The following is a 22976-nucleotide window of genomic DNA, read 5'->3' on the forward strand; positions in this document are numbered from 1 at the left end:
TTTCCTTACCACCCTGCCAGTCAAAATGAGAGTTGGACTGTGTAAATTCTGTCATTGTGAAATATAAACAGAAATTAATTAAATCTCACAAATAGTTAGGATTAATTAAAACAGTTATGAATATTGTGAAATACCAATTTTTAAAAAAGATCCAATTCATTTTGGAAATGGTTCCTTGCTAGTTTCAATTATTTTGGCATACTTTGACTTACAGTCCAAGTCACAGTAATGAGATATGAATAAAGCTAATTCAGTTATTTAGACAGTACTATAATACAGTAATTTTATCTGTTGTTCACTGAGTTATGTAGAAAAAAAGATGTGTGATTGTATACAATTATTATGTCAAACACAAATTTCAAGAATAAACAATAGTGCCAATTGGAAATTGGAATAACATTGCAGGAAGAGGCACCTAAAATTTTTTGGCAAATTAACTTAGAAAATAGCTTTGCAATTTAGCACATAAGTCATGTCACTACATATTGTTGGCATGCTGGTATACGTTACGTATCCATAATTTGTGCGTGCACATGTGTAACCATGATAGCCCAGAGGAGATTTTCACAGGATTTGTGACTAGAATCATAAGAGGAAATATATTACCAAGGGATTTGTTACCCAATGTCTCTTTTCTTTTTAAATTGAGAAGGAAATGTTTTCTTTTAAGGAGAAAGTTTGGTTGAATGTCGACAAAAGTCTAGAGTGCATTATACAGAGAGTGGACAAACTTCTCCAGAAGGAGCGCTTGCAAAGTGACAGCTGTGAAGATGTTTTCCAGTGTGACGTCAGCAGTACTAGTAAGAAAGGTAATCGGGACACTCGTGCCTACTGGATAAATCCAGAAGATTTAAATGAGACCTCATCATCCTCACCACCTTCATCATCCTCACCACCATCTTCATCCACACCATCCTGTGCATGCCATTCCCTCAGAAAGACAAGTGCGTATGCCAGACACTGCTTGTCACTGCTGCTCTCTCACTGTGCGCTGGCATAATTCCTTAGCCTCCCTTACATCCCTCCATGTGTTTTTAGTTCAGTGGTGGTGTTAAGCAGTGATGTAAGGCAGAAAGGGCTCTTTGTGTACTGGGCGTGCTAAGCCCATTACTTATTTTGACATAAGTGGTCTCAGTGAAATCCTTGCCAAATCAATGACTATGGCATTTGGTTTTCACTCTGGATGTTTTAAGGTGGTAAAACAGCTGTTTGGGTTAGCATATGTCAAACACCACCTCTAGCAGCTTTCCCGTTGGCTTCAGCTTCTTTGCAGCAATCAAAGCTTATTATAGTGAACCTCTTTAAAAGATAAATAGAACATGAGAGAAATACAGGCACTACTGCAAAAGCTATGGTCCCAGCTGGGCTGCCGAAGCATGGGAGGGAGCCAAGTAGTCCCATTAGGTTGAGTTGAATTTGGATGAACTTACTGGATTTCAAAGCAAGTTTTAACAAAAATTGTCAAGAGCTGTGTTGCTGAGGCACTCAATTATTTAGACTTCTTGTATCTGGAAGGTAGGAATTGGCAGTGCAAGCTCTCAGTGGAATAATCCAATCTAAATTTGAGCTAAAAGTGGGTGCTGGATTGAACCCAGCATAAGGTGGTGAGCATGTGAATGAAAAACGTCTTTATCAGTTTAGATTGACATTTCTGCAGCTGTGCATTAGATTTCATAATTATGTCACCTACTTATATATTTATTTGACTTATTCTCACATTCTTTACATGTGATCACTATGACTTGGGCACTTAATAGAGCAGATGGGCAAAGTAAAACTTTAGAAAGATTGATCTGTGTTTTCATTTCCTTTCTACTGTTCTGTCTTATCATTTGATGGCCCTTTGTCCCTTATGTGTGAATGTGACTTCATGTCCATCCCATTGTTAGTGTTGCAGTGCAAGACAGTACCTTAAGAAAAAGAAAGCAAAATAAATGTATTTTTGTGTAGCTTTGCACATGATACATACAGTTTAGTCTCTTAGAAGATGGTGTTTTTCTATTAGACTGACATTTTTGTGTATTATAACGGAATAGGAGAGTTGGTTCTTCTTTCAGAATATGTACTCAATCTTTGACTAAATTTCTTCTACCAGTTTGGTACCTATAAATGTTTTTATTTGCTAGCTAGTTTACATAAAATTTTATGTGTATGTACATGAAAGTTTAATCAGTAACCTTCAATGTTCATGTCAGTGATTAAAAGTTGTGGATTTTAAATTTGAATATTAAAAAGAATAGAAAAAATCTGTGATGAGTGATATCAGAAGCTTTTCCCAAGAGAATTTGATGCTGAAAACATCTTAGAACAATAATTTTCTTTCATTTTCAGTGGATATTTTAAATCTGCTCTGGATCTTGACACTTAGACTGTATGAATGTGGAATTGACTGCATGTACCTACCAAAGGTTTTGTTAGTGCAAAGAATTTCTTTAACCTTTCCCTGCTGTTCATGCAAAATAGGCAAAAAAAATCTTTCCATTTAATTGACAGAACCTGGGGCAGAAACATTAAATCAAGAAGTGTGCCCAGTTTTAAAGCTAAGGGACTTGCTGCCATTTCCCAGTGCTACCTAACTGTTAGGAATCTCTAAAGTCTGACTGTCAACCAATGTTGAGTGAATTTAACTTAAAAAATCCCAAAGAGGGAATCCTGTTTCTTAGGTATCTGGTGCAAACATTGTTCATAAGTCTTAATGAGCAATCTGAGTACTTGATCACATTCTCATCAGGTGTAGTTCCTAATTAATGCTCAGTATTTTTGATGGAGGAACAGGTTCAATACTATGAAAAAAAATTATCTTAGTAGATATCACTGGGAATTTTTCCGTTGAGTTACTCTCCTTGACTCCAAACCTAACCTGATAAATGGTTTTAAACTAAAGGAGGGTTGATTTAGACTAGTTGTAAGAAACAAATTTTTTTTATGATGAGAGTGGCAAAACACTGGCTGAGGTTGCCCAGAGAGGTGGAAGATGCCCCATCCCTACAAACATTCAAGGTCAGATTGGATGAGGCTGTGAGCAGCCTGTGTAGTGGAAGATGGCCCTGCTTATTGCAGAGGGGTTGGACAGCTTGATCCTCCCACTGAAGGAGTGTGGAATACTCATAGACTTGGTTGTGTTAAATATTTCAGAAATTGTATAACAGAATATTGACTAAGGTAGCAAAGTACAGTTTCTTTATTACTCTTTCAGTGTGGGTTCCTTAATGTCATTTTCTGTTAAGTGCATTGAACTTACTGCTAGTCTTTTGCTCTTCTGTTTAGCAACCTTACTGCCAGCTTATTCTATAATTGCAGTAAACCAGTGGTTCTCAAATTGTGCCCTGTGGATCACTGGGGATTGACAGGTACTGGCTTTCCTCCAAATCCCCATCCAGGTGATCCTCTGATCAGAAACAATGGAGTGGAGGAGACAGCCCATGCCCTTGGTGCCTGCGGGCAACCAAGTATTTCTGCTGAGCTCCTCTTCACTCAATGGAAGTGTTTGAGAACCCTGGCGTTGAGCATTTGAGTTGCTTATATTTGACTGTGTTGCTGCTCCTTAATCATGCATGTTGCCCCTCCATTTCTGTGCAGATTGCAGCCCCACTCCGGAAGAATTTGGCCCAGGTATGTGCATTCATGGCTTCTGCTTCTTCTGAAAATTGCAGGGGTTTGTTCACAGTTAACTGAACAAGTGCCTTGCTGTTAAGAGTGACCATTCTGAAATGGTAATGCTCTGTAATGCCACATGAGTTACCTCAGCTGCTGAGAAGTTATTATTTCCTAAGAGTACAGGGGGCATATGTTAACTTCTCATGTCCAGGTATGTGAGAGCACTTGTTCATGGCCTCTTTGGTTTTTCCAATTGACGTGTTTTAGCAAATGGATGTAGATGACAACGAACGGTTTGAGGCCTGTTCCAAATGTCATTGAAATCTGTGGAAGTCTGACATCTCAGACATTTCAGACATGCCCTTTCATATGTGCTGTTGAGCTGGCCTTTCTGAATGAGAACTTGAGCAGAACAAGGAGCAGCCAAAAAGGCTGATGGAAAATCTCTGTTGTGGGTACGCACCAAGCAGTGTTGGGCATTGCAAGTCAAATGTTTCAGAATACAAAATTTAGGTGTCTTGTCCCACTGTTAGCCTTCTTTCTTCTGTCCTTGTAATTCCATACACATTTACAAGGTCTGAGTAATATACCTCTTCAATACCACTCTCTCCTGGACAGATTTCTGTAGTTTCTTCCATTTGAGAGTAGTTTAATCTGAGTTCACTTAAGGTTCAGTCTTTGAACAGTTACATTGTGGGCTCCTGGGTTTAGTGTAACCAAAGGGAAATAAAGCCTCAGTGCAGTTACGATTTTTGTTTTCACAAAATATATTAAAGTTGTTTTCAACTACCCACTGTTTTCTTCTATCATTGAGAAAATATTTTTAATCAATAAAAGACTTCACAAGTTTTTAATTCTTGGAACATCACTTTAGTTTTTGCAAAATACGAATGTGGTCCATAAATATATACTATTTTTTTACTTTTAAGATGAGTAATTAAAAGCAGTCAGGTCACTCCAACTTGGTACCCACATACACCCAAACCTGCATATTAAACTTAAGTGGCTGAAGCTGCAGTGTGTAATGAAACACTTAAGTGCCTGTTTAAGTGGGTTGCTGATTATACTTTACTGGATCAGGGATACGTAACTACTACTTACTTAATAAGTCTCCTTTTTTAGAGATCATGAGTCATTGCAGCCTTGACCTAGATCAAGGGCAGGTGTGGGTAGACAGTACTTTGATTTATGGATGCTAAGTTTTTTTAATATGAAAAGACTAAAAATATCTTTTCAAGTCTCTGGAGGACAGATGTTTTAATAATATTTTATTTCTCTGTAGAAGAGAGACCCTTAGGGGGCAAAAAGCAAAAACTTATATCTCTCTTCTTCCCTCCTTCCCTCACCCCCACCCCCTTGCCCCTTCCTTCAAAATGCCACATTTGAAAATGTACTTTAAGGTATGACTTTGGTCAGCAGCAATCATAAGAAAAATACCAAAAACTTAACAGGACCAAGTCTGACCCTTAGTTAACAGCCAGAATTCAGTTGCAGTTGTCTGAGCGGAGACTGCAGGATTTGTCTATTGCTGTGCAACATAAAATGTTTAAAGCAAATGACAGGCATCCTGATGTTTTGTGCAATGCCAGTTTTTAAATGGAGTAACTTACAACATGAGCTAGAAACGTCTGATTAAAAAGCAGGATTTGTGTCCCAGACATACCAACAGCTAGCTTGGACTAGGTCTCTGGCTGTTGTATATCTGTAACACCTTGTTGCATCTCCATTGCTTCAAGCCCTATGTCAAATCATCTTATCTATGCATCTGCTCAGTGGAGTCTATAATAGTTTTTAAAAGATCATCTCATAGAACATAACAGCAGAGCCCAGAGTAGAGTTCATATTAGAATTAGAGCCTCGTGCTGTTCGAAGGTGCCATTGATTGATTTGATAGAAAATACACTTTTAGTAATAAAGTTCTGGTAGGAAAATTAATGAGGGGAAGACAGAAGAATAGGAGAATCCTGGTGAAAGCTGAACACTCAGCTTTTTTGAAAAAAAAAAAAAAAAGAATTCTCTTTCACAATTATTGAAATACTGAGAGTGAAACGTTCCAATCTGATTTGAGCCTGGGAGTGCAATTACTTTTATTCCTGTCAACTACTATTCTGTCAACTACCATTGACTAAAAAATTAGAAGAACACAGGTGAAGTAGGTAGCAAAAAGCATTTAGAATTTTGCAGACTGACAAGGGTTTAGTTTTTTCATGGCTAAAATTTTAAACCAAGAGAATACACAGCAAAGAGGATTTTTGCTGACTACCCCGGATGAGCCCCTGCATAGAATGTGACTGTTGGGACAAAAAAACATCTTAACAATTGCTTTATCTTCACCAGTGCACTTTGTGATTACCACAGGCAAACATATCTTTCAAATGAAGTGCTGCCAGACACACTACAGTTTTAAATCTGCTCTGAGTTAGTACCTACAAACATATATGTACATCCAGGCAATGAGATGATCATGATGATGCGCTGAGAGATATTTTCAGTTCTTTTTGTCATTCTCATTTGCTTACAGAAAAGCTCTAAAATGCAGTAAGAGAAACACTGTTAGTGTCATCTCTGTTTTGCTTTCTGAGTGATCACAGGGCCATGTTGTGACATCTGACTAATTTTGAGAGAAAATACTTTATAAAACACAATTCCTTGCCTGTTCTTTTGATGTTTCCTGCTTTTTTATGACAATGGAACAGAACCAAACAAATTCCCCTATGTGTAGTTTATGAGGTTATCTATCTACCACATAGAAAGAAAGCCAAAAGGATAGTTTTGTTAATCTTGTCAGTTATGTTTCTGTTAGCAGACTTCCAGAGTTCCCCTCTTTGGCTGGTTATCAAAGAAACATTGTTACTAACTCTTAGTCCTGCCTTTGAGTCAAAATCTCAAACAACTTCCTTTCAGGGGCTTGAAGTGTCTCATTCATGGAGGTTTTGATCTGTACTTTGCCCTGTTCCTACAGCCAGCTGGGCTGGGAGTTGTGCGTGTTCTGTTTGTGAGCTCCAGTGCTTTTTAAAAATAAAACACATTGTTCTTCCCCTTAAAAAGAGAAGTGTTCTGTTTCAACCTTACATTAAGGAAGGCAAAACCAAAGCACTGTTCTATTTTCCTTTTATATTGCAGAGAGAATGGATTTTGGTATGGCATCTGAATAATTTTTTTACAAACTCATGGAAATATTTTTTTAAATTAGTGGTAAGGCAAAAGATGATAGAAGGATAGAAAAGAAACTGAGCATGTGGGATATTTTAAGGCAGAGCAATCTCTTAGGGAGAAGGAATGGCACAATATTTGGGGTACTAAAATAGGACTTGGGCAACCCAATTTCATTTCTGTTCTTTCTGTGTAGGACCTTGAACAGAATCCCTCTGGGTCATATCATGTATTTCAGTGGAAGAAGAGCTCCAAAATACTTCCAAGGATCTGGATGACTCCTGTCTAAATCACTGTATTTAGTATTTCTTGTTAGCTCCCTCTAAGCCTTTAAAACTAATCTGGAGACAGAAAACACTTAAAAGAGTACCTACATGAATTTCTCACCTCTCTGTCTTATTATTCTTATGCTACAAATGGGAGATAAGCAGTCTTGCCTCACTGAGGTGCAATAAGGATCAGTAAGGTGGTGAGGCAGTTGAATGATATTCCTATGAGTCCACAAAGGATTCAAAGGCAAGATATTTGGGAAAAATCTCATTGACAGAAATGGCTAAGCAGATGTTCACTATTTCTGTAATCCAGTGGACTCTATGCTGTCTGTATGCGCTGTGAAAGGGTGTGTTTGAACATGAACATGCAGTTATATACACTTCTGTATTCAGTTATTCATGTTTCTGTTATGATTTCCAAATCAGCCATTGATCAAATCAGCCTGTTCTGTGGGCACAGATCTGGGAACTTTTACATGGTCTGGAAAGTCATAACAGCCTTATAGAGTAAAATTCTCCATATTTTCCTCATGCAATAACTACTCTATAAGATTACTGAATTATTACCAAGCATGGAATAGCCATCCAGCCAAAATAAAATGAGCTCTAAATATGAATTATCAACAGCTTTGACTTGCAACAGGAAGTTTCTTCTCAATGTGTGTGTTTGTTTCAAATAAAAGTACTTCCAGTGCTGCTAATTTTTTTTTTCTTTTAAGCAGGTGAATGGAGTGAAGCTCTTTATCCTTTGCTGACCACACTCACCGATTGTGTAGCCATGATGAGTGACAAGGCAAAGAAAGCCATGGTCTTTTTATTAATGCAGGACAGTGCCCCGACAATAGGGCTCTGCCTGAGCCTTCAGTATCGCAGGGATGTTGTCTTCTGCCAAACTGTAAGCAAGCAAATATGCGTGATTTGATTGCACTTCCACATGCAGTGGGATTTATATGAAATTTGAAAGATTAATGTTTTCAGAACTTTTCAGATCTCTTCCTGGGTTTTGCAATGTGACCTCCCCTCACAAGTTGTGCTATCCTGTCCTTACTGGATAGCACTTATATTCATTTGACAGTATAATAACTTACATGTCCCCTTGGATGTGCATTCCTCATTTTTTAAAAACTTATTCCAGAACTAGTGAAATATAGTGCTGTCTACGGATATAACCTTTGCCTTTCAATGTCAGCAACTAAAAGCAGAAGTAAGATGTGAAAGAGGGGGGCAAAAAAGCCCATGAGCAGCAAGTGTAGTCCCTCAGCTACCTTTTGTTGTTTTCTGCATTGAGAAAGCAGATAGGACATATTGCATCTAAGGAGAGAAGTGCAGTTGCAGGGAGAGAAATGAGTTCTGATTCTTTTTCCTAGAAGTTCTGTTTTTGGAACTGCTGGCATCTCTTGTGTCAGGCACTGACTGGCAGGTGTCTGCATTAAAAAAACTTCCATATTCCTTTTGCCCACTTTCTTCCTTTGCTTCTGTAGTGCATCTACTTCCCTGTGAAATCAGTATCTCATTCATTTCAAACAGTTTATCTCTGGATGTCATTTGGCAGGGCTTTTGTCCCAAAATGTAATATCAAAAATGTTAAACAAGTGACAGGACAAGAAGAAATGGCCTCAAGTTGTATCAGGAGTGGTTTAGATTAGATGCTAGGAAAAATTTCTTTGTGGAAAGGGTTGTCAAGCACTGGATCAGTCTGCCCAGGAAAGTGGTGGAATCACCATCCCTGGTGAATATCTTGTAACACTAGAGTTTAAATCTGCATTTTTAAGCTTTCTCAAATGCCATTCTTAAAAAAACAATAATTTATTTATACTATGAAAATTTGTGACCTGGAACCAGGTGTGTCGATTTTCCATCTGAGACTAAAACAATTCACTCTTTTGTAATTTGTAAGTTGTAGGCCCTACCACAAGTGTCCTGAAAACAAATAGATGCAAGATATACAGCAGTGCCATTTTGAGAAAGCTTGTGAGATGGAAGCAGAGTGCCCTGAATCTGATTTTATGAATTTGTGGGGGTTTGTTGGTTGGTTGTCTCTCTTCAGCAGGGAAAAGAAGAGTGATGTTTAAGGGAAAAGAGCATCTGTCAGACAGATTTTATGGCACCTCTTATAAGTGATACTGGTTTTGTATGGGGCCGAAGTGCTTTTTTTGTCTTGAATCACTTCATTCTTGTCTGTTTTCTCTCTCACAGCTGACAGCTCTCATTTGCGGTTTCATTATCAAGCTGAGGAACTGCCTGCATGATGATGGATTTCTAAGACAACTCTACACCATTGGCTTGCTGGCACAGTTTGAGAGCCTGCTGAGCACTTATGGTAAAGGCACGGGGGCCAGTGGGTGTGATTATATGTTGAGTCAGCAAATTCTGCATTGAATTGGCTATAGCAAAATAGGAATGTTTGGGACAATCTGCAGCTCAGCTACAAAATGATTTTGAAAACTGAAATGCAAAACTAGATTATATCTGGGAGTAATTAATTAGCTAACAACTCTGAATTTCTTTGCGCTTACTTGAATTACTTCTAAAAGATAAAGTGTACTTGTCTTATAATGTCAAAGGTTTAAAAAAGACTAAAACATGTCACAGTGGTATTTTTTTCCAGAAAATAAATGGATTAAAGTTCTGGTGAACTAGGAGAAACTGTACCCAAAATATACTTTTTGAATTTTCTTGACCTTCTGTAGTCTTACAGTATAAAGTGATGTTGAAGAGAGAATATAAAAAGGAAAAGCACTTCAAAGTATTTCACTCCTGTGTTTGAACAACCATCTGGATGCCACTTAGGGAACGCTTTACCCGACAAATCCAGAATACCTTGTAGCCTTTCTGACATGAAGGGTGTCATGGCTCTGACAGTGCTGAGCAGTACTTAATAATATTATCTAAATTGGAAAATCAGCATGTAAGCTACTTGAAAAACAGTCATCTGGACTGTTGTAGATAACTGGTGTTTTCTAAACCTGCTGAGCCCACAAAGTCAGTCACGACATTGTGTGTAGGCCAAGGGGGAGGCCTGGGCTGCATGACCTCTTCGTCTGTGGAACTTCTTAATGGAGTGATGACCTACTGTCGTCGTCAGATTGATAAAGGGAAGTTGTACAAGTTGTACATAACAAATAATGATTATGATTCACTTTTTACTCTTTGATTTAGGTGAGGAGCTGGCAATGCTGGAGGACATGAGTTTGGGAATCATGGACTTGAGGAATGTAACCTTTAAAGTAACTCAGGCTACATCAAATACATCTACTGACATGCTGCCAGTCATCACTGGGAATCGGTAAAAAAAAATATCAAATATACTTTACTCTGGATGAGATGGGGATATGCCAAAATTTAACTTTTTCTACCCAAGTTGTAGGACAGCTGCTATATTAATGAGCAAAGCAAAAGCAGCTTTTGTTAGGAAGTTAGCAAAACTAAATGTCCATGAGGATGTAGTATCAACATTACAGGTTGCTGCAGGTTTATTTTTGAACTAGACTAGATCTTCTGATTGGGAGCAAGCTGTAGCAGTTCCTTAAAATCAGTATTGATTGATAGTTGGTTTTTATTGTGTTATACACTTATTATTTATTTATATATGAACATAATAGTTGTATTATGTTCTAGATGTTATCCCTTTTTATGTAAATAACATGTTCTTGGAATGTAGCTTTCTGATCTTTGTGACTAATAGCTGTTTACTTCTTTTCAGTGATGGATTTAATGTGAGGATCCCTCTGCCAAGCGCCTTGTTCGATTTGTTGCCGCGAGAGATTCAAAGTGGCATGTTACTGAGGGTTCAGCCTGTTCTTTTCAATGTGGGAATCAATGAGCAGCAAACCTTAGCAGAGAAGTATGTATTTAGTCATGCAAGCTCAACCTTAATGGCAGTTTGGCAGTGGAACTGTGTTGCTCTGTAATTGCACTGTTGCATTACTAACAGTGATTCAGTTTCTCCAACACACAAAAAAGGGAATAACAAATGAAGCTGTCAGAGGCTGAATAAATGAAAGGAGGTCCTTCTTTATGTACCATGAAGCTGTGAAGCTTCTTACCTCATGGGTTTGAGATTAGTGCAGGTTTATGTGGTTCAGAAGTGAATTTACAGATGAGGAAATCTGTCATGGGCTATTTAACACAGAGGTGCTGCTTGTGACTTTATAACTGTGAGTAAGAGATCATTCTGAGTATTGCTGTCTATTTGCTCTCTTGGTTTTTCACTGCCCTCTAGACTCCCTCTTCTGGTCACTGTCAAAAACCTGGATAATGGTCAAGATGGACCTTGATTTTAGCATATCCTTGTAGTGTTTATATAATGCAAAATTGCTTTTGTAAAGCTGAAAAATATGTAATTATATTTGCTATGGAAACTGCTCAGTTTTGGAAGAGCCACCAGAGCTTCCCGCTGTTATGACCATATCTTTTAAAGAATACATTGACAGAGCACTGCTGTAATGGAGAACTCCAGTGAAGTCAGGCACATGCATATTGTGACAGCAGCCTTGGTACTGGGGTGGAATATGCACTGTGATGGTGGGCAACTAGAAGAAGTCTAACAAAAACATTCCAGCAATTACTGTTGTCCTGTATTGCCTATAAAGGCGACTAGCACAGATGTCAGCAGTCTGTGTGCATATCTGTGTGTATATATATATAGTTAAATGAGATGAATCAAGGCATTGTTGACAATATTTATTACATTTTTCTTTCACCTTCCTTTCCTTTTTTTCACTCACACCCATGTCTTTTCTTCTTCTGTAATACATTATTGCAATACTTCTCTGTTACACTCAACTCTGCCCTTGAATGGTTAGGAATTCATGGGATGAGTCTAAACTTTTTCTGGGAGTCACATTGTCAAGTGCAGTTGTTTTGAAGAAGAGGAGAAACCTTTTACTTCGGGCTTAATTGTTCCTTTCTTCACCTTTTTAAGATTTGGAGACACCTCACTGCAAGAAATAATTAACATGGAAAGCTTAGTGCGTTTGAATTCATACTTTGAGCAGTTCAAGGAAGTTTTGCCTGATGATTGTAAGTATTTGGTAATTAATGACAAATTTGGTTGAACAGCACAATTCAGGCTGATTTTTTCATTTGTTTGCTTTATGTTAGTTGTTTAAATGTTGATCATACAGCAGCATTAGTAACCTCCAAGAAATGATGCAACTCTATTTCAATACTTTAGTACTAGGTAGAGCAGATTCAAGAGATTCAAAGGTCAGACTGATTAACTTCCCTTTTTAAATTTACTTTTACATCTCTTTCTAAGTGGCATTATGTACTGTATAATCATGCAGCCAGGCAGTTGAATTGCTGTGAGGGAAAGGCATAAAAGTGAGAGGTTATAGCAGCAGCACTCTTATGTGCAATTTTTGGTGATGTTCTCTGCACTTATGATAACCTGCACAGGGAGCAACTGCCAGTTTTGAGGAACTCAGTCCGCTTGCCCTCTCCTTATCCTTTAGCGCTTTTCTATAATTGCTGCATCTGCAGCCAACAACAGAGAACCTGGAAGAGAAGCAGTTGCTACAAGCTTGCATTTTACTGCTTATGTAAGAAAATGTCTTGCTTGTTACTGTTTGGGGGTTTCTGGGGGGAAGGCAGTGGCATAAATGTTACTTAAATGTGACCACAAAATTGTGAAAATTAATCAATTCATTATTATTACCATCAAACCTCTTCTAAGCTAATTTCATGAGTTCTACAACTGCAGTTTTATTGCAGGAATAAAAATGCAATATCATGCAACAGGATAGTAAGAAATCTGTCTGTTAAGTACATTACTGTACTTTCAGTTACCCTGGATTTTTTTGATACAGCTGAGGGCAGAAGCTGTTTCCCTCCTTTCAGGCATTCATAATCCTGCATAATTAGTTCTTGGAAATTTTAGCTGCAAAACTTATTTTTTTATTATTATATAGTAGTCTAGCATCAGATTTTCTTGTAAGGTTCAAAAATTTTTCAATTTAAAGTGATTTTTGTACATAGCTCTGTCTAGTCTTCCATAATAATATTTCCCATTCTGTTCCTTTCTTCCTGAATTTTGCTTGCCTTTTTATTTTAACTTCCTTCTCTTCCCTCATCCCCAAACCTCTTATGTTTGATCCAGTCAACTTTTATCTTTTGCCTTTTTTTTCCCTGAAACTTGAGGTGATATTTACAATGTGCAAAGCAAAACATACTTTTCCATGAACCCTTGTCAAGGGAGAATAACATTTTACATTTAACTGTAAACCAGGTGATTATGACAAGTGATGTAGTCTGTGGTAAGTAGAGACAAAAGAAAAACCACAAAGATCATTCTAGGGGACAAAAGGCCCAGTGAAGTATCTGCTGGCAGATTGTAGGAAGTGTTCCCTTCAAGAACAGTACACAGGAAAAGTTGATTCCTGATCCACTGTGCTTGTCTCTGTACTCTTAATTCTAAGCTATGCAGAATTAGTGCATTACTGTCTTAGCTTCCTTAGCTCCTTGTCCTTGTTCCATTTGTTCTCCTTGTCTTTAGAAGGACTTGGGGAGATGGTCTGTGCACTCTTTTTGTTTACAGGTATTACTTTCTTGGTAGGTGTAAAGTTCAAGCAGAGCCAAACCAGGATAGGCACAATATTGCTAATCATAGAACAGAAATGTAGAATTGTTTAGGTTGGAGAAGATCTTTAAGATTGTCAAGTCCAACAGTTAACCCAGCACTGCCAAGTCCACCACTAAACCATATCCCCAACGGCCATATCTGTCTTTTAAATACCTCCAGGGATGCTGAACCAGCCACTTCCTTGGGCTGCCTGTTCCAGTGATTGACAACTCTTACAGTTAAGAAATTTTTACTAACATCCGATCTAAACCTCCCCTTGCACAGCCTGAGGCCGTTTCCTTTTGTCCTGTCACTAGTTACCTGGGAGAAGAGGCCAACCCCCAGCTCACTACAACCTCATTTCACATGGCTGTGCAGAGTGGTAAGGTCACCCCTGAGCCTCCTTTTCTCCAGGCTAAACAACCCCAACTCCCTCAGCCAGTCCTCATAAGTCTTGTGTTCCAGACCCTTCACCAGCTCCATTGCCCTTCTCTAGACATGTTCCAGCACCTCAACATCTTTCTTGTAGTGAGGAGGCCAGAAATGGGCACAGGATATGAGGTGGAGCCTCACAAGTGCCAAGTACAGAGGGACAATCATTGTCATCATCCTGCTGACCACACTATTGCTGATCCAAGCCATGATGCCACTGGCCTTCTTGGCCACCTGGGTACTGCTGGCTCATGTTCAGCTGCTGTCAACCCAGGTCCTTTTCCAACAGGCCGCTTTCCAGACACTCTTCCTCTGTAGCGCTCCACTGGGGTTGTTGTGACCCAAGTGCAGGATGCAGCACTTGGTCTTTTTGAACCCCATACAGTTGGTCTCAGCCTGTTGGTCCAGTATATCCAGATCCCTCTACAGAGCCTTCCTGCCCTCCAGCTGATAAATATGCCTCCCAACTTGTCAGTCATCTGTGACTGAGGGTGCACTTTATCCCCTTGTCCAGATCATTGAAAATGGTATTAAACAGGACTGTCTCCGATACTGAGCCCTGGGGAACCCCACAAGTGACCGACCACCAGCTGGATGTAACTTCATTCACCAGTACTTTCTGGGCCCAGTCATCCAGCTGTTTTTTTACCCAGTGAACAGTGTGCCCCACCAAGCCATGAGCAACCAGTTAGTCCAGGAGAATGCTGTGGAAAACAGTGTCAGAGGCTTTACTAAAGTCCAGGCAAACGACATCCACAGCCTTCCCTCATCCACTCACCAGGTCACATTGTCAATAGAAGATCAGGTTAGTCTAACATATTGTTTGTTGTGAGAAGATAAGTAGTCCAAAAATAAAACTTTGTATGTTACCCATGTAGGGTTCTTTTTCTCACATAATCATTTCTCACAGTGAATACCTCTTATTTGTTCAACCACAGCTTTACTTGGGTTCTCTATGGTTACCCCTTCAAAAAAAAAACAAACAACAAAATAACAAAGACAATCTGTTTAATACTTGTAGTTGATTTTCTTGAGAGTCTTGCTACATTTGTAAGAGATCATGTGTAACACTTGAACATAGAAGACGAGGTACTCTGAAAAATTTCAACTGCTTTATTTCTGCTTAGTGAAATATTAATAAACAGATATGACAATGCAGTGTCCTGTCAGAGTGTTTCTTGTAACTGACAGCTGACCAGCTTGCAGATTTAAAATTGAAAATGTGAGCAGAATAGAAAATAGCTTTGGAGTTTCTGTTGAGACACACATGATTCCTGTCACCTCTGTGACACACAAACCGATCTATACTATACCAATCTTGTTCCCTTTGTTCATTCTGTTATTATAGTGCTATTAGATTCTAAGTCCCTGAAGTTTTAAATAACCTGAATTTATATTTCCAGTTGAGTTTAATTAAACTTGAATGTGTTTTTTTGATGGTACTAAGTAATTAAGAACTCAGTTAATTGTTGTAAGCTCTGTAAGTTTCAAGAAAACACAATTATGTTTGCAAAAGGCAAATAGGAACACTTATCTTTGTAAATGATCTGTTGAATACAGATAAATAAATGGAATTGGTTTTGTTTGTTTTATAGGTCTACCTCGATCTCGTAGTCAGACGTGCCTGCCTGAACTGTTAAGATTTCTGGGACAAAATGTACATGCAAGGAAAAACAAGAATGTTGATATCCTTTGGCAAGCTGCTGAGGTATTTATTCATCTAAGCATCTCTGTGTAGTTCAGCTGATTTTCTGTATGCATACATGTTTTCTCTTTTTTATTATTGGTATGTTTGTATTTCTTCATTTGCTTGTGTGTAGCTTGGAAAGCTGCCAGGTTAAACTTCCTCTAGAATGAAACATGGGGAGATAAAATATATTTTCCACATCAGAATTTTCCCTACAACTCATACAATGAAGTTCTGCTCTCTCAAAGATGACAAATTTTAACATCAAAGTCCTACACAGCATTTGTGTGTCTAAGGAGAAGTACAGATATGTTCTCTGACAGAAAGTTATGTACATGGACAAAATGATGGATTGTATATCCTGTTTCTAGATATGCCGCAGACTAAATGGTGTTCGATTTACAAGCTGTAAAAGTGCCAAGGATAGGACTGCCATGTCGGTCACCCTGGAGCAGTGTTTGATCCTACAGCATGAACATGGAATGGCTCCACAGGTTTTCACCCAGGCTCTGGAGTGTATGAGGAGGTAAGAGTTTGACTGCATCACTTATTCCTGAATGAGGAACCATGCAAACTGCAGAGGAGTGGTGGTCTCTGTTTCTGTCAAAAGAAAAAGCAAAGTAAACTAAAGTCAGAAAACTGCAGAACTGACTGCTAAAATTCACCCCTCCCTTGCATATGAGTTGCATATGCTAAAGCTGGTTCTTACCAGTTTTGTATCAGAGGGGCTTGACTTTTCAGTAGTAAAGGAGTTTTCAGAGAAGCATGTAAAAACGTGTTTTCAGTTAATGCTGAGCTTATAGAACAGGAAACTGGTGCTTTGGAAGTTGTTTAATGATAAGGTTACCTGAACTGTCACAGCACTGGGTTTCTTAGTTCTAGATCAGGCAGATTACTCAGGGATGGCCTGTCTTCTGTTCTTTGAAACACAGACACCTGCAGTTTGCACTGGTTTGCCACATGTACTCTTTAGCAGTGAAACACTGCTCACTGGGTGAAATGTATGAGTGTTTCACACTACAACAACCAAATTTCATCACAATGTGTCAGTGTGCTGTTGTCGTATCAATATAATGATGTTCTGTATTCTGAAGCAGCAGATATGTTTGCAGAATTAAATACTGTACTTAAAGAAAAAAATAAAATCTGTTTACTGTTGTTCAATGCCTTGTTTCAAGCACTGCTGGAAAACTCCGTAAGTCACATACCCAAAGAAAGGATAAGAAATCTAGCTTTAGTCTTTATCAATGTAGTTCAACAATGCTGTTCAGTCCTGTTTTTCAACATTCACTCTTACCGAATGTACTGTACTGTGTGTCTTTTCACCAAATTCTCTAGAGTGTTCAATTCTCTTATCCTTTCTGTATGTTTTTGCTGTTTGACCCTTTCCTACTCTTCAGTTGCCTAGAAGAAAAATGTCACATACAATATAACACTTCCAGCCTCTTACACTAATAATTTGAGGGGTTATATCTACATCTAATTGGATGTCACTGGACTTCTTTATTTTCACTTTTTTTGCTGCACTTTTTGCCACATTGTTACAGAGTTATTAAAGTATGTGAAAACTGCACTCAGAGACTAATTAAACCTTGATGCTAGAAACAAAATTTGAAACAATTTCATGAGGGAGAAATTATTAACTTAAAAAGGAACTAAGTAGCTCTCTAACATCTTTAAATTATGCAACTTGTCGATTTAGACATCTGAAGCAAAAATAGTTTTGTTTCTCAATTTTGTATTTAATAAGAATAATAACAACTAGGAAAAATACTGGGAATCTTGTTACTTTCTTCAAATTCATTACTGGGTCCGTGAAGTTCTTTTGATGCAGTCGTGGGCACAGTAGAGAGAGAGGTTAATAATAACATTGTTTTGGTCCTACCCATTTAATATAACACAGGATCAGATACAATATTGACCCAAGAAAAATACTGCTTTATGTTGACCTACTCAGGGATATTGAAAGAGGGCCAATTTAATCAAAACCTTTGGGTTGAGTGTTCTATCAACATCAGGGACTTGTTCTGGCAGGTGAAAGATGTGACTTTCTCTTCTGTTACATCTTTGACTAAGAGAGATTGTGCGGAACAAATACTGACTAGTCCTGAGGGAAAACCAAGATTAGACCATTCTTCAAGCTCATCACTCTTTCTTCCTCACATCTCATTGCTCTTTGGGATACATAGCTGTGTTTTTAAGATTACTTGTTAATTTTACTCAGGAACAATGGCACAGAATTAACAAAGTTTAATGAGACAGATTGTATTATGGAATAAATATGGAGGAGTCCAACTCCACCGAATCCCATTTCAGCCTGGACAGGTTGGCTGGCCTAGATGATATATATAGGACATGAAAGGGCAAATTACTTCCAGGGCATTCAGAAAACTTGGGTATTTTTCTTTTAGCTTGGCTCTTTTATTTGTGCAACTGTACTGGAAAAGGAAGGTTTGGTTCATTCTTGGAGACTTTTGAAGTTTCTGGGGTAGTTGGAAAGACAGGGAAGAGGTACTAATAAGTTGTGAGACTCAGAGAAAGTATTTAATCTCTACTGATAACTTCCCAGAGAAGAAAAGCATTCTTGCTCCATTCTTGAAAAAAATTAAGAAAGCATCTCTTCTTCCATGTGATGTTGATCTTCAGAGGTGTTAGTTCCCACTTGTCCTCAAGGACTTTCCTTCCTTCCTGGTCTTGTGATAGTTACATTCAGTGAGCATGGACATCAGGGAGAGAACGTAGAGTGCTCATTGTAGATTCTTGTAGAAATTCACAGATACAAGGTTGTGGTTTTCACCTCAGAAACAAATATCCTATTAGAATAAACTCACTTTTCTGTAAATAAGTTACAGCTTTTCCAGTCCTAAATGAAATAGATGGTAACTCACAGCCTACAAGTAGTAAAATCTTGATGATGTGTCTGGAAGTCCAAGGTACAGAGGAAGTGGCTACCTGGCCAGTAAAGGCAGATCAAGAGCCAAAGTCCAGATGGATCATGTAGCCTCTTCCATCTGCAGCCAACACTCCCCATTAGACCTGTGAATCCCTGCTGTCCCTTCCCCTACCAGATTTCTGTCCTGTCAGAATTGGAGTGGAGATGTTTGTGTGAGTATGCTCTAAGGCAATTTCAGTCAAAATCAGTGTGTAGCAAAATCCTTTACATGTTTCAGGTAGCCTAGCTCATTTTCATTAAAACAATTAGGAAGTTGCAACACAAGCAGTTTAGCCATCAGAGGATAGCTGTCTTTGACAGGGACTCTTGAAAAGCAGCTGGAAATGGGGTGAGGGAAGTAATCTCTTCTAGCTCCCATGGTGCTGTCTAAAAGGAATTACATAATAAAGTCCTGAGAGTCATGTTTGGATATGACCGCTCACTGCAATAAAACAGCCATGAAAAACTTGCTTGGATTTCTTCAGTTATTGATATGTTTTAAGAATAAAATTGTGTTGAGTTGACCTTGAGCACCTGCCAGATGCGCACCCAACTGCTCACTCACTACCTTCCCTCAACAGGATAGGGGGAGAAAATATGTGAAAAAGCTCATAAAGACAGGGAGATCCCTTGCCAATTACTGGTACAGGCAAAACAGCTTATAGAAAATTGATTTTTTGCAAGTGGATTTGGGATGTTAAGAAACAAAGACAAAAATTAAAGAACCTTGCCTTCCACAACCCTTTTGTCCTAGGCCCAAGTACTCTGGTCCTCCATTCTCAGCTCCTCTGTCTCCTCCCCATGTTGAGCAGTGCACAGAGGATGTGGAATGGAGGTTTGCATCAGTCCATAACAGCTCTTCTCTGCTGCTCTTTCCTCCTTGCACTCTTCCTCCACTCCAGCACGGGTCCTTTCCATGGGCTGCACTGTGGATAGTCGTCTCCATGGCTGCAGAGGAAACTCTGCTTCAGTTTGGTGCTCACAGGGATGTTTCTCACATCTTTTCCCGTTGTCCTTCACTGCCATGCAGTGTTTTGCCTTTTCTTACACAGGCTTTCCCTGAGGCACCAGCGTGGCTGAGGGGCTCAGCTGTGCCTGCAGTGGGTCCACTGAAGCTGGGTGGAACCAGCAGTGCCCAGCATGGGGCAACCATGAGAGGATTCCCATATGCAAGCTAAATTAGCAGGGAATTTGCTTTGTCTCTTTACCCTAGTCCTCTCCTAGAGGTAATCTGCTGATTAACATTTTATTTAAGACGCTGCACAGTTTGGTACATTTGACATATCCAGAAGGTGACTTTTCACCCCTCGGGTAGAAGCATCTACATGGGCCAACAGTGACAAGGAAGCACTTTCCAGCTCTTGCCTCCATTCCCACCATATGTGTCTGTACATATGTCTTTGTGTAAAATTGAGTAGCTTGATACTAATTTTTAATGGTGGAGATGTAGCATGTGATTTTGATAATGCCATCTTGTCATTTTGATCCTTCCTTCTTTTCCTTTCCCACTGTTTTACTTTTTATCTATACTCTAAAACACTACTTCCTTCAGGCTATTTTACTGAGCCTTTATCCACCACTTTCCAGTCAACATTAGCTTTCCACTGACTGATTCTTCTGATCACACACACACATCTTCCTCCCTATCACTACAAAAATAATTGGGATTTGTAGGCATGACAGATGCAGTCTGCCCTTGTCCAGTGTAGGCACCAGGAAAACATATTTTGATCACTGATTTGGATCTGTTAATTCAGATCAGAAATACAGTTGGTTTCCTTTCCTGCCCACCTAACTCCATTTGACTTGAAGTGTCACCAGCTTCTGAATGCTATTTTTCTCTTTCACCACCTCCAGGGTCTATCTGTTTTCTTCCAAGACATTGTCCATTGGTTACCTAACGTTGCTATGCAACCAGCAAGGTTATGGATCAGTTTTTATGGATGGAGAGAGTACGCTAGTTCTAACAGGATCAGGCTCACGGGTTGCACTTAGTTGTTGCTTTGCAAACTAAAGATAGAGTTGGACTGCACGAGGTATAAGAGTGATCCAGGATGAAAGGCCACACTACAAAGCCTCAGGTTACCTGAAGAGGTATTTGCCACTGTATCCTCCAGTGCTCAATGTAGGAAGTGGGGGCACAATAAGATGGGCTTTGCAGCATGTCTTGCCTTCATGTGCATATATTGAGGCACTTCAGAAACATGCATTTTGAGAAGTATATTGATACACCCTTGAATTCACATCAAAGCAGAGAAACAAATGGGTGATTTGGGTTTTTTTGTTTACATGTTGAACAGGCAGTTAAGAGGTTAAACTAATGCACTGCCACCCACATGGAAAGATGTTTGAAAGGGTCAAATACTACAATGGTTATTCATGTTCAGCTTGCTTTTCAGAGCTCCACTTCTTTGCAGCATGCCAAAGCATGGCAGAGCAGCATGGGGTATTATTGCTTGGTAATCTGAAAGAATGAACATGGAAAACCATTTATGTTCAACCTACATGTGTTTATTTTCACTAGACTACAATACTTCTTTCTTATTTTTCTCTTTTATTCTCTTTCCCTCTCCTTATTTCTACAATTGTACTGATACATATTTTTGAGACCTTTTCCCACTCTTTCTTTACTTCCATCTTCTAATTTTGTTGTGCGTTCTTCCATGTTTTTTCATTTTCTTGACCACCCTGTGTTACCATCTCTTTTTATGCATTCATTTGCATGTCCGTCTTCCTTTCTGTTTTATTTTCCCTCTTCCCAACCTTCTTCCTTTTCACAGCATTGGAACACGGGAGATAGTCACGCAGAAGAACTTGAGTGGCTTGGTGCCCATCCGAGATTTCAGACTAGATCCCAGCCTCCTCTACTCTATTCCTTTACTAGCTCTCAGCCCCAATTTACTGATTGTGTGGCTGTTTCTGAGCATAGCGTACCTGGTGGCCAGATTACGTTGCAAGTGAAGATTAAGTTAAAAACAAAAACAAAAAAAGTGCTTGAATGTGTATTGCCACTTGGTACCTGCTGGACAAAGGAATGTGTCATAGCATTGTCTGCCAAGAATTATTATTATGCCTTACAATTTTACGTTTCTATTGTACTAAACTGTAAATATACATCAAATTATTTTATCAAAAAGAACTGTATTGAAACTTTAAATTATTGTTCTGCTTTCAGTGCTTGTAACATAGTCTGACATTGGCCTGTTACCTCGTTACTTTAGCCGGCCTGAAGATCTCTTACCAAATATAGTTTTATGTTACTTGTTTCATGTATTCCAGAGAAAGGAACTCTATCTGAAAAGAATTTGTATCTTTTTGTATATTTAAGGGGTATGCTAATCTTGCCTTTCATTTTTACAAGGTATGAAGAGGAAAAATAAAAACACGGGTGGGGTTTATAAGAAATTGTAAGAAATTTATTTAAACAAATTTCTACCTTCATTTCAAAGCATAATATCCAAATTACTGGACAGTTTGTAGAACCATAGTCTTGTTCCTTTCTCATGGTTAAGTATGTTCTAATAGACTAGTGTACCCACTCAAAAACCAACTTGCCGTGTGCTGCATGCAGAATTATTTCATTCAATTTGTAGATCTGCATTTTGCAATGTATTAAAGACATAAAGAGAATAACTTGTGGTTAGGAAGGGGATGTAATTGGCATTAGCCTGCTAATGATCCATTATCTGTTTCAGGTGCTCTGTTATAGAACTTATTCTGAAATAGAGTCATTATCATCCTAGAAGATAAAGATATTGGTCTTTAATATTTCAGGCAAGAAGAGGGAGGTATCAGTTAGCTCCTGTAGTAAGTGGGTTTGAGGTTTTCCATTGGGCTTTATTTTAATTACATTAGACTAAATATTACTGTTATTCCATTTTTAAGTGTTGGACAGCTTTAATAAATTATGATGCTGATAGTGACTTAGTGATAAATGACTGATGGTAAGTTAACATGTATTTAGGTGGTGAAAGTAAAGCGGCTTACCTAGTTTAGTGATGCAGATAAATTTGATCATCATTTATATATAACATCAAACTGGGGAAGGCCTGTTTAAACTGAAAGGTTTTGTTGGTTCAGTGCTCTGGCAGAGCTTGTCAATAGCAATAGCTGATTAAAAAAACTAACCTCATTTAATGTAGTTTGATAAATTCATAAAGGGATTTACTTCGCTTGGTGCCTGAGATGATTTTGGGCTTCTGAGGAGAACTAGTACTGTGATTTGTATTTTCTACTATTATTAACTTGCTCAAAAACTATAGGTAGCTATAGCTTTTATTATCAATTTTAATGGAATTTGAAAGCTGCTGGAAGAGGTATGCTAAAAAAAAACCAAAAAAG

At 38.6% G+C, this 22976-nt stretch overlaps 1 protein-coding gene across 8 annotated transcripts in view; it reads left to right on the forward strand.

Moving 5' to 3' along the window:
- INPP4A (inositol polyphosphate-4-phosphatase type I A) overlaps positions 1-22976 on the forward strand; it is a 104497-nt gene that overhangs the window by 76032 nt on the left and 5489 nt on the right. For 4 of the 8 annotated variants that reach the window (XM_018084066.2, XM_018084069.2, XM_029964693.1 and 1 more), the window contains 9 exons: positions 671-809; positions 7742-7917; positions 9219-9342; positions 10182-10308; positions 10726-10866; positions 11947-12044; positions 15612-15724; positions 16075-16229; positions 21416-22975. In XM_018084066.2, the coding sequence (XP_017939555.1) occupies positions 671-809; positions 7742-7917; positions 9219-9342; positions 10182-10308; positions 10726-10866; positions 11947-12044; positions 15612-15724; positions 16075-16229; positions 21416-21596 (1254 nt within the window). In that variant the 3' untranslated portion in view covers positions 21597-22975. Of the gene's footprint in view, positions 1-670; positions 945-3579; positions 3613-7741; positions 7918-9218; positions 9343-10181; positions 10309-10725; positions 10867-11946; positions 12045-15611; positions 15725-16074; positions 16230-21415; position 22976 lie in introns of those variants that run through there. The other 4 variants (XM_018084071.2, XM_018084068.2, XM_018084070.2 and 1 more) reach the window with 4 other exon arrangements.

This window comes from Manacus vitellinus, unplaced genomic scaffold (assembly GCF_001715985.3).
Source record: "Manacus vitellinus isolate BGI_N305 unplaced genomic scaffold, ASM171598v3 scaffold_7_pilon, whole genome shotgun sequence".
In the NCBI taxonomy this organism is placed as follows: domain Eukaryota; kingdom Metazoa; phylum Chordata; class Aves; order Passeriformes; family Pipridae; genus Manacus; species Manacus vitellinus.